This window comes from Neolamprologus multifasciatus, chromosome 5, assembly GCF_963576455.1.
Source record: "Neolamprologus multifasciatus chromosome 5, fNeoMul1.2, whole genome shotgun sequence".
In the NCBI taxonomy this organism is placed as follows: Eukaryota; Metazoa; Chordata; class Actinopteri; order Cichliformes; family Cichlidae; genus Neolamprologus; species Neolamprologus multifasciatus.
Genome location: NC_140443.1, coordinates 35,941,904 through 35,959,542, shown reverse-complemented (window position 1 = coordinate 35,959,542; position 17,639 = coordinate 35,941,904). Strand labels below are relative to the sequence as shown.

At 40.0% G+C, this 17,639-nt stretch overlaps 1 protein-coding gene across 3 annotated transcripts in view; it reads left to right on the top strand.

Moving 5' to 3' along the window:
- Window positions 1-17,639, top strand: part of LOC146519221 (copine-9-like) — a 205,727-nt gene that overhangs the window by 20,501 nt on the left and 167,587 nt on the right. For 2 of the 3 annotated variants that reach the window (XR_014874280.1, XM_085161093.1), the window contains exon 3: window positions 6,282-6,328. Coding sequence is in view for 1 of the 3 variants with exons in the window: in XM_085161093.1 (XP_085017219.1) it covers window positions 6,282-6,328 (47 nt within the window). In the remaining 2 variants the exon portion in view is untranslated. Of the gene's footprint in view, window positions 1-6,281; window positions 6,357-17,639 lie in introns of those variants that run through there. The other variant, XR_014874281.1, reaches the window with a different exon arrangement.

Genomic DNA, 17,639 nt, shown 5'->3' with positions numbered 1-17,639 from the left:
TAAGCTATTAAGACTCGACAGTACACCGTGTTCGTGTTTTCCTCCAAAGACAATAAGTTCTGTTGGAGCAGCCTTTCAACGCCTCTCTCTGTCTCTCTCTAGCAAAGTTGACCCAGACAAAAAAGTAAAGCTAGTTTTCAGCTACGAGCCGACACAGAACCCACCGTATTAGCCAGAGGTCCCTTTACTACGGTTCGGAGCCGCGGACCTTCAGTAACAGTAATAAATCACAGCAATAGTACATTCATGTAGTTGTAAACAGCATGATAATATATTAAGTAATCCAAAGTATTCAGAATACGTTACTCTCATTGACTAACGTAACGGAATACGTTACAGAATACATTTTGGGGCATGTATTCTGTAATCTGTAATGGAATACATTTTAAAAGTAACCTTCCCAACACTGCCTGTTGACTGTGTCCTATAGATGCAGTATGTTAATCAAGAGAAATAATGAAGCACTGATGTGCACCCTCTTCCTCAAATTAACAGCGGAACAGCTCAAACTGCCTTAGTGGACATTTCTTTTGGCACTTTTAAGATAAAATCAACTTTTAGTGCTTCTTCCTTGTTATATGAAATTTTGTAGTTGAGGTTTGTTTGATGTAACATCTCCTAAGACTGCAAAGTGTTGTGTTTACATGCAACCTGACAGTACCAGAGCAGTCTCACAGTTCCCTAACGAACTCTCACGAGTCCTGATAGAAGCCTAATTATCTAATGTGAGATTGTAGATTTGGATCTCTTTCATCAACACAGATTAGAGAATGTTTCCCATCGTGTTTAGACTCAGTAATTACCACAAAGCTCCATGAAGCCAAAGAACCTCAGGTAAACTCTTTGATTTGTGCTAAATGTTGATTCATATGCAAGAAAGAAAATTTAAATGTCATCTGGGATCAACTGTTCTGAGCAGGCTGAGCATTTGTCACGTGTATCATTTTAGAAAGTCAGTGAGAGGAAGGCAGATTTATTATAATGCATGAAATGAGCAACATATAAATGGGTTTAATGTTGAAATCATCGGTTAAAGGTACTATCCATTGACTAATCATTTACATTATGATGTGTAACCACAGTGTATATTATTGTACTGAATGACACTGATTTTGAAGGCAAAGAATCAAATACGGTCTCTCCACAGGCCAGGGCTCCTTTACTGACACATCCCATAGATTAGTCTTTGCTCCTGTGCTGGGTGGGGGTGGAAGGTAATGATTGTGTCAGATGGGGTCCTGAACTTCAAAGTCTTCCTCCCCACTGAGGAAAAGGGGAAAGCTACACTGACAGACCACAATGCCCCCTCAGCTCTTTCATGTCCCTGGTTAGATCCCTCTATCTGACCCGGTCCTCAAGCCACAAAAGGACAGCGCAGGTCAGTGTAGACTCAGAATGTCACAAAGCACTGGCAGCTATAATGATAAAATGATTGAACCTAAGCCACACTTGAACTACTAATATGTTTTAATGCTTCTGAGTTGCTGCGAGTAAACAGCTAGTTCCTCATCCATAAATAATTAGAACGAAATTTTGCATGTAACAGGTGAAAATTCCTGTTTATAGACTATAAACATCTTACTGACAACTCAAGCAACATTTTTAACCAAACATTCATATAGTGCTACAAATAGCCACATTGGAAACACCAGTATGCCTTTGGACTGAGGGAGGAAGCCTGAATACATGGAAAACATGCAGGCACAGGAAAGAAAGACGGGCTCAAACCTGGGACAGTGCTAACAGTTATGCTACCATGCTGTCCATGCTTGGACAAAAATTAATGACAGTAATCATAAGTAAGATATCGTATTTTTTATAGTACTTTTCTGAATGTAATCCAACCATTGATTACTCAGCCAATAAATGTAATTGATCAGATGACTGAGTTGCATAGAAATGCAGATTCTTAGGACACATCTTTGAAAGATTAAAATGGCCTGTATTTATTTATTTATAGGACCCCAAAGCGTTTTACACATCCAGTCATCCACCCATTCACACACACATTCACACACTGGCAAGCTACATTGTAGCCACAGCCACCCTGGGGTGCACTGACAGAGGCGATTAGAATATTAAAAGTCAAAGAGATACAGCTGCAGCTAATTTTGCCACAGACTGTAAGAAAATATCTTGATAGCATCCTTTGCTCTTGTTCTCTTCACATTTAATCCACTGTTAATATTAACCCAGTTAACTAGAATTGCATAGGTGATTTGTCTGTAGAAAAAAATGTTTGTAGAAATACTCCAGTACAGCAGGAGAAACAACTATTTCATCCGCAGCATGTCTTTATCCTGTCTTCCTTCTCTCACCCCAACCAATCACAGCAGATGGCCCCGCCCCTCCCTGAGCCTGGTTCTGCTGGAGGTTTCTTCCTGTTAAAAGGGAGTTTTTCCTTCCCACTGTCGCCAAAGTGCTGCTCATAGGGGGTCATATGATTGTTGGGTTTTTCTCTGAATGTATTATTGTAGGGTCTACTTTACAATATAAAGAACCTTGAGGTGGCTGTTGTTGTGATTTAGTGATGTATAAATTAAGTTGAATTGAACTGAATTTGTAAATTTGCTCACTTACAGACAAATGATTTATTTCAATTATTATAGTTTCATTTCAATAGAAAGACAGAATATCAACCAAATATTCAGAAAAAAGTCCCTAAAACAGTTATGAAAAGATCTGAGTGAAATAAGTGTTTGATCAGAGCAAAACTCGACTAAATTCGTCCTCGGGCTAAATATGGGTTGATGAGTGCTCAGTTGTGTTTTGATTTGACCAAAGCATGTTTTCCCCACCCTACTCTGAATCATGTTCACTGGCAAACTTAAAATGGGCCTGTAGGTCTATGTTGTTGTTGTTGTTGCTGCAAGATTTTAATTAGTTATGGTGTAGTGTGTTAACAATAGTGCAGTTGGTGATTGTCATCAAATCATTAAGAAGCTTCTGTGTAGTTTGGGGCTGATCCAGTGTCCAGGTCAGACTAAAAAATAAGCCAGTGGTACTTTTCATTTTAGATTTGTGTAGAAAATTTGCTCTGCAGACAAAAATTTATGATACCAGATTCTTGGTAGGGCTGGGTATCGTCACTGATTTCTAGAATCGATTCAATTCCGATTCACAAGGTCCAGAATCGATTCGATCCACGATTCGATTTAATTCGATTCGATTTGAATCTGGGAAATTTTGACAGTCAGAAATATTATAATTCAGATCAGTACATTTACATATTTTTGTATCTATAAAAAGGAAGCTGACACACGCAAGACTTTATCAAAGGTGTGAGCATCACAGCAGATGCCTTTGTGTCAAAGTAGCTGAAGATAAAACAGAAACACATGAAGGTGATTTTCCTGGCCTGGGATTTTATAAAAATATTCTGCAGTACATCAAAAACGAAAGAAAACCATTAATCAACATATGAACATTACCTCTGAAGTTACAGCGGTTTTATTAGAGACACGGCTAAGCGTTTTGCATTTTGCATAATTTTAAAAAGTTTAAATTTGTTCAGTATTGAACGGCAGAAATTAGGTTTTCTTTTCGGAAGTATATAAAACGGAAAGAAAAAAAAGTCGGCCGATAGCGCTGTAAACAGCGGTAGACTTGTGCGTAACAAGCAAGCGAATAATGCAGAAAACCGTACAGAGAGAGAGAGAGAGAGAGAGAGAGAGAGAGAGCTGTGCCTCATGGTAGAAGCAAAACAGTAAAAGTCAGAGTGAATACATGACGATGTTTATGTGAAGCGTAGTTTGGATCTTCTTTTGCTGCTGGTTCGGTCAATATTGTTTGGAGAGACATCAAACTAACAGCTTTAGAATCAGCGCATAAAGGGCGTGAACACAAAGCGCGGACGCGCCGACAGATCAGAATCAGCGGGCTGTCGGCTTTCAGCCCCGACTGTGAGAAATTCGACATCTAACTGATTCTGATCCGCGGGCTGCGCTGTGTGTTTAAGTCTTTGTGCAGAATCCGTGTTCCTGCTCTCATTTACTGTTTTAGCTGTTTGGTGGTTGTTGAAGTTTTGTGAGATTTCACCAGAGATTCTGGCATTTCGGGCAAAATAAATTTGTATTAAAAAATCGATTCAGGATTTTAATGAATCGATTTTACGTATTCCAAGCCAGAATCGATTTTAATCGATAAATCGATTATAAAAACCCACCCCTAATTCTTGGACACTTGATGTGATTTCAGAATCACAAAATTAGGCTGGAGACAAACGATAAACACAAAGGCTGAAACAGTCCAGTAAAATTACACTTCCATGTTTGCCTGGCAGCTGCCTGACCTCTGAACATGCCCTAAATCAAGAACATGCATTGTGTACATGAATGTGGGTCATCATCAGCAAGCTTGCTGTTGTTGTTCTCTGTCTCCATTTCACTCTTACTCACTTTTTCTGTCTTACCACACCTCTTTCAGACAGGTGAGTGTCCATATATGAATCACTTAGCCAACCATCCCTAAACTCTCTGCCTCTTGCTTACCATTTTGATCTTTATCAGTTAACACTGTTTTGCTTCCCTTGTTTCATCTGCATTTTCCTTTGGAGAGAAAAGCAGAGAGAATGGGGATGTATGGTTCCCAACACTGACTGGGTCATCGTGGCTGACTGGCCTCCTGTCCCACTGAAGCAGAAACATGATGGTTTCTATACATGGCCTGCTGTTACCATGACCTGCTTTGAAGTGAGAAGAAGAGAGGCGGGGGAGAGGAGTGGAGGAGAAGAAGTGAAGTAAAATGAGTGAAGGAAGAGTAGAACCACAGGACAGGGGAGGCACAGAGAGGGAGGAAAGAGAGGACATAGGAGGGACTGAGAGAAAGAGGAGGAGAGGGGGAAGGAGAAATGGAAAATCAGTAAATGGAAGGAGGACTTTAACAAAAAGAGACCACAGGGAAAAGGAGAAGAAACTGATTTGGGAGCAAAAGGAGAAATGTCGAGGAAAAAGTGGAAAGGACAGAAGAGAAAAAGCAAAGACAGATTTCAAAGAAAATATCTACATAAAGGAGGATGATGAGGGGAAGGAGAGAGAAATGAAGAAGGGAGAGTCGTCAAAGATACATTTATTTATTTATTACTGGACTATACAAGCTCAGTATTTGGCAAGATTTCTGCTGCTGTTGAACGCTAATCCAGCACAATTGCTTTCACTGCTGCAAACACCTGAGATGAAACCTTTCGGTAACACCGACTGAGGGACTGTTATTTCTTCCTTCCTCAGGATTGAGGTCATTTCCTTCTCCAACAGCGCTCTCTCTGTGGCATCGAGGGGGGGAGCAGTGCGTGGACACTGTTGAAAGGTGGAGGCTCACAGTAGAAATGTGATGCGTGGCACTTCCTACTTCCTCATTATATAGTCTAAGCAGAGAGGGAAAGAGATAATGACATATCAATAGATGGAAAGGGGATGGAAAAACCAGCCTGTCCCTCTCATTGTGCCGGGGCAGCTGCTTCATCTCTCTTTGTCTCTGGTGGCATGCACCTTGAGCTGAACACTTCTCTGTCATTCGCATCGGTTAAATGAACTGATCCATTGGTGCTTGTTTTGTTAATAAAATCTTTTTAGTGTTTTACTCTTTTACTGTGTAAATGTTGAAAAGACCCAGCCAGTGAGCAGGTTAGGAGCCTCCCTTCAGCTCATCATTTGGAGAAAATTTCAACACAGTCTGAGGTGTTTGGCAAGGTTTTGGTATCCAAAGAAAGTCAGTGGCAAGACGAAGCCCTGCTCGCTGAGCCTTAAAATGACTGAAATGGAACTCAAGCTTTTTGTTACAAAAGTAGCAAAAAAAGCATAGCATCTTTATTTATAACGCACTTTACATCCAACAATGTTGACCAAAGTGCTACAAATATAAAACAGAGAGGAAACAGTTTAAATTACATATAAAATATCTTAAAATTAAAAATAATATAATTAATAAGAAACATATTAAGAGACATCAACAAGTCCTGCTGTGCTAAAAGCTAAGGTAAATAAATCTGCGGCTTAATTTGACTCAACACGGGAAACCTCACCCGGCCCGGACACGGAAAGGATTGACAGATTGATAGCTCTGTCACGTTTCTTTCTCATAAAGTAATACTGTATGAGAAAGAAACGTGACAGTTTTAAAAAGATTATTTTCAAATACTACTTTAAAAGAACATTTATATATATATTTTACATCTTTAGAGAACAGCGATTTCCTGTGTTTACGACTACTGATTTTGAGATATCCATTAGTCTTGAAAGGTGCAAAAATAACTTTAAGGCATGCATCTGTGTTTCTCTTTTCAGTGGTGGTGTTGTATGTTCAAGGCCTGGGGACAAAGGAGTGGAGAGAGGTGAGTGAGGCACACCGGCAGCTTCAAGGTTTGTCCTGGGAAACCTGTTAGATCCACAGACTCCAGTGTTTTAACTGAGCTACAGTTAAAACCTTTGTCTGAAAAAGCACAACAATCCTGATATTTTTTTGCGCCTGGTATATCTGATTACAGAATTATACTAACCTCTTTTTGTTATCATTTGTTGACACGCACATACAGATTTCAGAGGTCGATGTTCATATTGAGGGAAAAGAGAATGAAATATTTCAGTATCTATGGATTATCTGAAAAGAGAAATAACAGCTATACCACTATCAGGAAAATTTATATCTAACTTTTTTATCATGTGCTACATTTTTTTGGCAAATCAATTAAACTCAAAATATAAGTTACAGAGTTAATGTCTCTGAAATCATAAATATACGAACGCACACAAAAACAACAATAATGCAGTTTCTTACCATGTTATCATATGTGCTTTATTGACTTGGTGTTATTTTGAAATATCATGGTTATCCTTGAATAACATCCCTATTCCACACACAATGGTATGTATATGCGTCACTGACATCCAGATGTTTTGATGAATCAATATCTTTTGAGTCAAACTGAATGCAGAAATGTAGGAAGTAAACTCTGGCAGCTGCTTTTGGTTTTTTAAAGTTTGCGGTCCATAAATGTAATAATCTCACGTGTCGCATAAATCAAAAACATGTTCTGGCTTTCAAGACTGCATCTGCTTTCCTTGGTTTACCTACTGCTGTTTAGCCCTTTAAGACCTACCATAGAACCAAGTCCGTCAGAGCTTATATTACATTTTTACATGCTGTGGAGCCATTTTTGGGAGCATTTCAAGTTGCTATACATCAATACAACCATTATAGCCCAAATTTTAATAATATGTCTGCATTAAGTGCAAAGAAATTACATAAATTGCAAGAAAGTGCAATAAACTACAAAAAAATTGAAAATCATTTTTGTTTTTTTAACATATTTTTCTAGTTAGAGAAATTTAAGAGGCTTATCCCTCAAAACTGTAAATACAAAAAAGTTGCACAAAATAGTTTCCCACCACAGGAAATTTATTTTGAGTGTCTTCATAGTTTTATTTTTGAAATACACCAATTTTTATATACTGCAGGAAAAACTAAAATAAATATTATAATGCAAATTTGCAAAAAAGCAGCATATGCATCAAAATAAACTATTTCCAGCAGTGCAATATGAGTCCTAAGCCTCCCAGAAACGACACAGAAAGTCATAAAGTCAAACATAACTTTTAAAAACACCAGTATAGGCTCATGAGGCCCTGATGGTAAAAAACTACATTTCCGCGAAAATGACATCACTTCCGGTTTCAGGCAGGTCATGGCGGACATGTGATAGTTCATGCTAGTGATACCAACAGCTGATCGGATCAGCAAAGCCTGTTTCTGGAATATTGTGTTTTTGTTGCTGCAAGCGCTTTTTATGCAGTTTTTGCAAAGCTATATGTGGAAGGAAACTGTGACCGAGGACAAGCTGATGGCATAAGATGTAAGTACAACTCCTCAGGTTTCATATGCAAAAAAAATTATTGCGCTAGCTTACGTGGTTGCAGTTCTACAAGGATTTAAAACGGAGCGTGCCTGCTCTGACCGGTTTTAAAGGGTTAACCTGATCTTTAGTTTAAGATAAACAAACAAAAAGCCCACCTGTTTTAACCAAAAGGTTCTGCAAAAAATGCTGCAAAAGATGCTAGCAATGAAAGACCCATATATCATTAGATTAAAAACAGTGCAAACACAGTAGGGAATAGTGGACATTTTTAATCAGGCTGCGTAAAACAAACTTCAAATGAAATGCCTCAAAGTACAACAACAACAATGATTTAATCAAGGGGTGCTAAACCTTTTAATGCCACATCCTAGCAAAGCAGTCAGATTATTATTTAGAATTTGAACACAGCTGTTTCTGCTGAGACTATTAAAATATCAAGGTCTCACTGAGCTTTATATCTGAAGTTTATTTAATGCATTATTTCAACTTTGAGGAGCTTAACTTGGCTGGTTTTCCATTTTCAATACTTTCTAATGAATCACTCCCAAAAACTCAATAAGGCTTCTTTTGAAGTGAAGTGAAGTCAACAAGCTTGAAAGGATTTATAGCACACTTATTTCCATCTCTTGTGGCATCAAATGATGTGATATATTACCTTAATTACTCCAATACTACATTGCTAGTATGTTAAAAATAAAAACAGCCTCAGCGTGTCAGCTTCCCTGTAGTGTGTCTAAGGATGGAAGGAAATATTTAGTCTTCTCCCACCTGCCATCAGCATTGTGCATAAGGAGTAAACAATACAACTAATCCAGCAGTGCTGCTGGTGCTGAATGTCAAAATTACCACTTATATTGCCAACACTCAACGTCACCTTTTAAGAGTCATAAATATGCTCTGTAGTTAATTTCAGTCAATTCTAAATTCACTCTTTTTGGTGAGAGTGTAGAATGCACTGATGAAGGGTTTAATGCAATTATTCAACACAAAAACAAGACACAACACGAGGCAAAAATCGCAGAAATCATTCGGAAAGTATTTGTTATTCTTGGCACACTTGCAGTAACCCAAATAAACTGACATATTAAAAATGACCTGTGCAGTAAAACGAGTCCGTGACTCTGGAGCAGACGGTCCTAAAAGAGTCTGATCAGAGTGTTTTATGGCAAACAAAACATAATAAAAAATAAGCCCTAGTGTGAAACCCGAGCAGCCAAATATAGGAATTCATAAAGGGGAAAATCATTCGAGCTGCTTTGGGATGTCTGAGAGGAACACTGGCTGTGTAAACATATAGAAAACCTCTCAGCTGTGTGTGTGCTGTATTCATCAGTGTCTTTCAGTAATCTGCACTATGTGCTATCAAAGAAAACCAGGCCCACCTCTGTGGGGATCCACACACATGCACACAGGTCTCAGTGAGGCTCAATTAGACTTACAGCGTGGGGATGCTCTCAGCCGAGTTGTGTACCCTCACACACACAACTGAGGTGAACACAATCTGAAAAGTGCTGCTCATAGTATCGCTCAGTCTGAAGGAATGGAAAGATGATGCTCGTTTAAAGATTACACAGATGTTGGATTGATTGCACTGAAATAATTTCAGCCACAGTTTTATTGTTGTTGTTGTCTTTTCTTTTATACAACCCCCCCCCCCCCAAAAAAAACAAAACAAACAAACAACCAAAACCAAACAAAAACAAAAAGAGTTTTATTGGGAACATCTCCAACAGGAAAGTCATTCAGAGTCACCAAATGCTCTAAATGTGGGTTTGTCTAATCCTGCTAGCAGGTGCTAGCTGAGAGGAAATCCTGTAGCAATCTCCTTCTGCACTACAGAGCAGCTCCATCACTGGAAATGTAGTGGACACAGATGTGACTGCCATCACAGATAGAATGAAATAATATATGCAGCATAATACTGTTGAAATCCAGCGATGAAGAAGAACATTTCATACAACAAAGCTATTAAAGGCAAAACATATGACACACTCTGTGTCAAAAAGGAGGTTATGGCCCACGATTTATGAGACTGGGGAGGACTTTAATCTGATCCCTGTGAAACAGCTGTTCAGGGGGTAATGAACCCTCCTCCTCCTCTTCATCTTCTTCTGAAGTCAGTGATTGGTGAGAGACCGGAAGCTCTCGCCTGCCTGACTTTTAGCTAATGCCCAAGACCATGGCTCACTGTTTGAGCCCCGAGCTGGGGATCCTACCTGAGGCCCTACCACAAACCCTTACCAATCAGATAGCCAGGTAGTGGGAGACAGTTTTGACACTCTGACACCATTGGACTGTCTTCAGAGAGTTGAACCCACGCAAGGCTGAAACTCTTCGTCAGTGGGGGACTTCATGGGGGATGAATCACATCTTCAGACCGAGGTCATGTGGGCGCCTGAGGACCCCATCTTCAGGCCTACACCGCCAGGAGATCTATGAGGGCTACGAGGTTTCGTCCCTGACAATTGTAGAGAGCTTGGATCGGGTCCCCCCTTGGGGGTCCCCCAAGGATCGGGTCCCCCGACACAAACAGAGTAACATAGTGTACGCTGTTAAGTGCAGGAGGATTGCCAGGATTTATACATCGGGGAAACCAAACAAACTCTGGCGAAGTGGATGGCACAACACAGAAGAGCTACCTCGTCAGGCCAGGACTCTGCAGTCTGTTTACACCTACAGGCCAGTGGACACTCTTTCAAGGATGAGGATGTAACATCCTGGACAGGGAGGAACGCTGGTTTGAGCGTGGAGTCAAGGAGGCCATTTACGTGAAAAGACATCTTACAATGCTGTGATTGCAGCCATTCCCCAACTCTCTGTGAATGGTACTCATGGCCATTGATCAGTGGTCTTTGATCAGTGGTTGTTGATCAATGGTCATGAGAATTTGCATAATTATGACTAAGGAACTGACCTCACAGCCCATTCTTCCTTCATTGGGCTGGTTTCAGTCATTATGCAAATGTACTGTTTATAAGATTGAAACCTGCAGTCAGCTGAGACTGAAGAAGTCACTTGGATGAGTGACGAAACGTTTCTCCCAGAAAACGCTACGTCCAGATGAACAGAATCAACTTTTGGAGATTTATTTTCCTGGATGATTGAGAATGCATCAAGACGTTTGGAATCATGTATGATTTTCGTTCAACTTTTCACGTGTGCACCACTTTGTGTTGGTCTTTCACGTGGAATTCCAATAAAACTGATTCATGTTTGTGGCTGTAACGTGACAAAATGTGGAAAAGTTCAAGGGAGCCGAATACTTTTGCAAGCCACTGTATCTGTTCCTGTCTCTGGGGCTCAGTGTTTGCAGCTTGACTCACAGCGAGTGCCTAAAACATTTTCCATCCTGCTTGTTGTGGCGATATACCTTCTCAAACTTCACAGCTATATCGCTAAGAAAATGCTAGATTGCTTGGAGTGATGGAGCAATAATCCTAAAACAGATTTAGAAACTGTGTAGGATAAACTTTCAAAGTTCCATCAGAGCAAAGACGTCACAGATAGGAAATATCATGAGCTGCTTCTCGCTTCTGTGAGGAGATAAAAGTTTATCTGGGAGCATCCTAACTTTATTTCCCTCTCTGCCTTTCTATTTTAACACTGAGCCAAAGCTTCCACATTCACATGGTTTGAATGCGAATGTATTTTCCGCTTCTCTGAACCGACGGAAGAGGAAAAAAACTGTCTCTGGTTGGATTGCAGCCACCGTTGAATATGCTTCCAGGTCCCACTCTCTTGGCTGCGTCCTCCACTCGCAGCCTTCTTGGTGTCTGTTGGTGTGCAAATGGAAGCAAGCATCCTTCTTGTGACACGTGTATTGTCACCAGCTTGTTGTGTGTGGGCTGTTTGAACACACTGGCAGATTTGGCTTCAGGCAATTCTTGATGCAATTAGCAGAAATCTAATTCTCTCACTAATGAGGAGAAAGAAATAATTACAACTCTGCCAGAACGACGCTATCAGGTTTGTGGGAGACAGAGAAGAATAGAAAAGTTCCTAAACAAAAAGAGAAGCCAGAGAGAGATAAAGACAAAGAGAGTGCATTAAACTGCCACACTGGCAGCAAAAAGGTGAAGCCGCTACAGCTCCGTACCATTTACACCAGCACTCAGGGTATGCTGCAGTATTCTCCTGAATTATTGGTGTTGCTGCTCAGTCAAAGCCTCCATCAGTGCTGGTATAGGAGGAGAAAAAGTCAAAACCAGAAGTCGAGAAAGTTTTAGAAAGCCTCATCTTTTCACATCACCGCAAAAGTGAATTGTGAGCTTCTGCACTGATATATCACTAAACTGGCAGAACAAACTGACACGAGCACGCACAACCGCCCAAAACAACACCAAACTGCAGCTTGCACTAACAAAAATAGCATCACTGTTATTATATGGCACCATTCACCATGGCCTCATTACTGTTACTTGTCTGCACTGCCTGTCTTAGCCTTGTCAGTGTTGGGCTTGTTACGCCTTAAGAGTTGTAAAGAGTTGTCATTTTTGTTTTTTCTTCGCTCATTTAAAAAATAACGTGACTTTGCATTTTCAGGTTTTTTTAAATACTGTGCCAGTCTCCTGTGCTTCTGCTTTTGTGAAAAACACAGAATTGGCCCGAGGCATAAGCAATCTCAGCAGATGCTTAGAGACTTGTCCCCCCCCCCTAAATTAATTATTGAAATTTATTTATTATTCATTTCAATAATCAAGGTCTTTGTATTGAGAACAAAGACAAATACCTAAAGCTGACAGATTTTAATGAATTTCAGAATCTCAGTACAAGAGGCAACATTTTGAGTTAAGAACATTGACAGAGAATCGTTTAGGTTTGTTTAAATTGACCTTCAGTGTGATCACGGTGGCTCATGCTGACTTTGCTCTTCTTGCCTTGCTCTGTGTAAAAATTTGCCCTCGTGTTGCAAATCATTTCTTACTTACCAAAACCCCTTTTCAGTCTAGTCTCCATCTGTTCTCATTTGTTCTCCTTGTGAGGTATTGGTGAAATGCATAAATGCAGATAAAGTAGTGATGGCTCTCATTCTAGAAAAGGCTCTGGATGTTTTGTAGCATGATGCGATAGCTCTGTTTCTCTTACGTTTCTCTTGCAGTCTGACTTTCTTCTCTGTAACTAGCATCACTGTGGGTTTTCTGGCCCTTTTGGCCAGAAATCACCTGCACTGATTTGTACTGATTTGTACTGATTTGTACTAATTGCAGGCACCCTGTCAGCATAACAGAGTTGCTAGGTCCTCTTATTGTAGGGGCAAATTTCACATTCTCTTTGTCATCTGTCAGTATCTATTCCTTAAAAGTTGCTAATAGTTCTGAGCTCTATTGAGCAGCACAGTGTTGCACTGCTGAAACACACATTTCCTGGTTTGAACCCCTTTCTTTGTGGTGTTTGCATGTTCTCCTGTTTGTGTTTCTTCTATGTACTCTGGCTCCACAAAGACATCCATGCTAGGTTAATTATTTCAAATGGGTCATTCTGTGACTTAAATGTATGAAATAATGCACTCTATAAATGTATGTTTAGAAATGTGACTTGTAGTCTAAAGTGCTTTGAGTGGTCAGCAAAGAGTGAAATGGTAAATGGTCTGTATTTGTATAGTGCTTTATTAGTCCCTAAGGACCCCAAAGCACTTTACACAACCAGTCATCCACACATTCACACACTGGTGATGGCAGCTACATTGTAGCCACAGCCACCCTGGGGCGCACGGACAGAGGCGAGGCTGCCGGGCACTGGCGCCACCGGGCCCTCTGACCACCACCAGCAGGCAACGGGTGAAGTGTCTTGCCCAAGAACACAACGACCGAGACTGTCCAAGCTGAGGCTCGAACCGGCAACCTTCCGATTACAAGGCGAACTCCCAACGCTTGAGCCACGATCGCCCGCAAAGAGTGTCACATAACTACAAACTGTTAAATGGTTTTACTGTATTGTGAGATTGGGCAACAAGTTTTACACAAGACTAAGGTGTAGACGTCAACATCTCCACACAGGGAGCAGCTGAGGAGCTCGCTCTTACAGAACCAGCATCAGAATACTTTATTAATTCAAAGGGGGGATTTGTTTTGCTACAGATGGTCAATTAAAATATAAATACAAAAGTAGTCCTCAGGAAGGATTTCCTGTGGCATTATGTGATGCATTGTGGGGGAACGAGTCTTTTGCTGAGACTCTTTTCAACGTGACTGTTTGATATTGACTCTAACTTGGACACCATCCTCCTTTCAGAGACTCAAACTCCTGTTCTTAGTCTTCTTGATTTATTATTTTTTATTATTTTTTTAATTAAGTTTTCATCTAAGTTTAAATGTCAGACAGTATTTAATTGATAATTTTGCATATTTAAGAGTGGGAAGTGTTTCCGGATCCTGCTCTCCACAGCTTGATGAAGTAGTGTTGCTTTACAGTAATATGTTATTGAACTGGACACTTCTGTCTTTCCTCTCTTCCTCAGCCTGACTGTAAGCCCCAGCTATTCCCCGTGGAGTCACACAGCCTTAACATTCATTAAAAGAAAAAGAAAAAAATCCCATCTCAATTTATGCTGACATTTTGTGTCCACATTGTGACTGTTTCATGCATTATTGGATCCCTGATCTGTTGGGAAAAACTCACTTTTTCTTATTGAGACTGTCTCTGTGTCCTGCTTTCTCTCCGTCTACCACTGCTTCCACTTTTAGATGGTTCATTACTGATGCAGCTCACTGAAATAGACAGAAAATCTGCCCTGATTGCCTCCATGCTGCTGTTTTCCTGTTCGCACTATTTCTGTTAGCAGGGGTATAGAGACACACACTGACAAAAATGCAATGCAACAGACTGCGTTGTGCTCAGAAACCACCAAGCCAACTGTTCAATCGCATTGAAAAGAAGGGGCTCTCTGAGATTACTAGATGCTTCTCGACTCCAGTGTTGCGTTGTGTTTGACTGAACATGATGCAACCCTTTAAGGAACAGAGGGACGTATCCATTTTAATATGGGGTTGACTTGCCAATTAGTTTATAGCAGTCTGGTGTTGGTTGCTCACAGACTCATACTTACTTACTCAATAAGTAAGGAAAAAATGTCAGTTTACCTTACGTGAGCCCCACTGATTATGAAATAGAAGTAAAATAAGATATCTCGAAATTAACAAAGCAAAACAGAATTTTAATAAAATTTTAAAATGAAAAAGAAAGTGACTCTTTGCCAGACTGACACTGAATGTGGCGTGAAAGATTTCCTGCATCTGTCCGTGTGACAGTGGAGCTGAATCAGTCCATTACGTTGTGACCTTCCTCTCCATTACCTCAAGTGTTCAATTTGAAGCCAGTCACAAGAGCAGCCTTTTTGATGAGTCCTTTCAGTCTTGTTGGTGTCATTAGCTCTCATGCTGTTTCCTCAGCAGACCATAGCAAAGTGCACTGTTCTTGCCACAGACGTTGTGCTGCACACATCAGTGAACTTCAGCTTCCTCTGGACCGAGAGCCCATTCATTCACTTTTTGGTCACGACTTCTCTGTTGGTCAATCGATTTAATTCAACATCCTTTGTCCAGTATAAACACTATCCCTCCTCTGCACGTGTCCAAACCATATCAGCCTTCCTCTCTAACTTTGTCTCCAACCAAACCGCTCAGCCGTCCCTCTGATATACACATTTCTAGTCTTGTCCATTCTCCCAATGAGGATCTTAGCAGCTTCAGCTCTGCCACCTGCAGTGTAGCCTCCTGCCACTTGTCCCACTCATTCCTCCCTGCGCTCTCTTCACTTCTGTTCGTTGCTTTGGATAGTTGAACCAAAGTATTTAAATGTAATCTTATTTCATCAAACAGCAGAATCACTGCTAAAAAGCATAAAACTGCTTCCATAGTTTGCTGTTCAAAGAGTAAGGTTGCACCTCTACTTTGACTACATTTCATAGTTTTACAACATTACAGGTCTATTAATGTCTAAAATCATAGTCGGGTCCTTCAGCAGAGGAGTGAAAATGCTCAATCATTTGTTGAATACAATAAGCTCAGACAAACCTTCCTGCTACAATGTATAGACATGTCTGCAACCACACAGCTACATTGTTGCGATCACCCACTGTGTGCGTGCTTTAGTCCAAGTGTGATTGGCACATATGCTTTGACCCTCGATTGACTCTCTGGTAGTAAGGTAGAGGTAACTGACCAATTCTTTTATAGTTTTCTATATAGTTCTAGTTCTATATAGTTTTCTTTTCTGTGGGTGCCATTTCTCTGTCTTATAATGTCCCTGGTGTTTTCCAGAATGCAATTCATGGCATGAAAGCATCCACTGTGATGACCAAAACGTCTTTTCTTTGTTTTCTATACTGAAACTGTACAATCTGAACCTGATACTATGATGTCATAAACTTAAGATAGAGAGAACTATACATGGTAGTGATGGGATTTCCGGCTCTTTTTAGAGATCCGGCTCTTTCGGCTCGGCTCACTAAAAAGAGCTGGCTCTTTCGGCTCCGAACCGGCTCTTCAGGTTGTTTTGTTGCTTTAATTATTTAATCATTAACAATAATATAAAATTATGCAGAAAAGGAATTAAACAAAAACAAAAAAACAAAACTCACAGCTCCCAATAAGGAGCCGGCTCGCGTCGTTCACTTCAAAGAGCCGGCTCTAAGAGCCATTTCGTTCGCGAACGACCCATCACTAATACATGGTCAATATTTCAGTATTAGCTTCTGACTATGAAAATCACTTTGAAGAGCAGTAGCTCAGAATACTGCGGAAAATGTGTGTCAAGTGCAGCTCACAGGAGCTCTCCCTCCCAGTCACAGAGTATATTTTATTTTTATGACCACACACCTGCCTTTAAGTGTGTTCTTTCTGGAGAGTAAAGGCTGTTTTACTTTATGTTAAATCCAAGCTTAAGAAAAAGGCAGGTGTATGTATGTGTTCTGCTGTTATTCATAGAAGATCGATAGATAGAAGTTATGGAGAACACAGATATCTAATTTACTCTTTCCTTTGCAGCAGTGATTGTGGAGGACCAGATGAGTCAAACACATAAAGCATTTTGTGATGAAATAACTATTGAATTGTGCAATAACATTAATAAATTCGTATATTTACTTTAAAAATCCTTTTACATTGATTTTTTAAACATCAATAAAATAAGGCTACGTCCACACGTAAAGGCAGAAATGAAGGAAAGGGACAGTAACTGTGTGTGTATATGTAAGCATTTAAACACTGCAGAGAGAACAATTAACAGTAACAGTATTGTAGAAATTCATTTCACCGAAACAATAACGTGGCGCACAGTGTGACGTCAAAAAAGGCGCTCACCTTTGACGCTGCGTTTTCTCCGTTTTTCTCGTCCACACATAAATGCAAAAACTGAGTTTTTAAAAATCTCAGTTTTCAGTGACCGAAAACGCCGTTTACGTGTGGACGAAAGGTGCAAACGCATAGAAAAATCTGCGTTTTCAAAAATACCTGGGTACGTGTGGACGTAGCCTAAGTCATAATATCTTTTGATTCACGCTCAATCCTCCAGGTAAGGAAATCCCAAAAACTTGAGTCTGTTTATCTGGACGAAGTGTTTTCAGTGGGAGAAACATTTCGGCACTCATCATGACTGATGTGACTGAAAACACTACCTCCAGATGAACAGTATCAAGTTTTTGGGAAGTCATAATATTGTAAAGAGAAGTTATAAATAAGTATTTTTAAGACAACTATTAATCTATTGATAAATACTTTAAATTGAGTTATTTAATTATTTACGATAAAATAAAATAAAAAATTAAATTCAAAACTTGAATTAGGAATAGAGA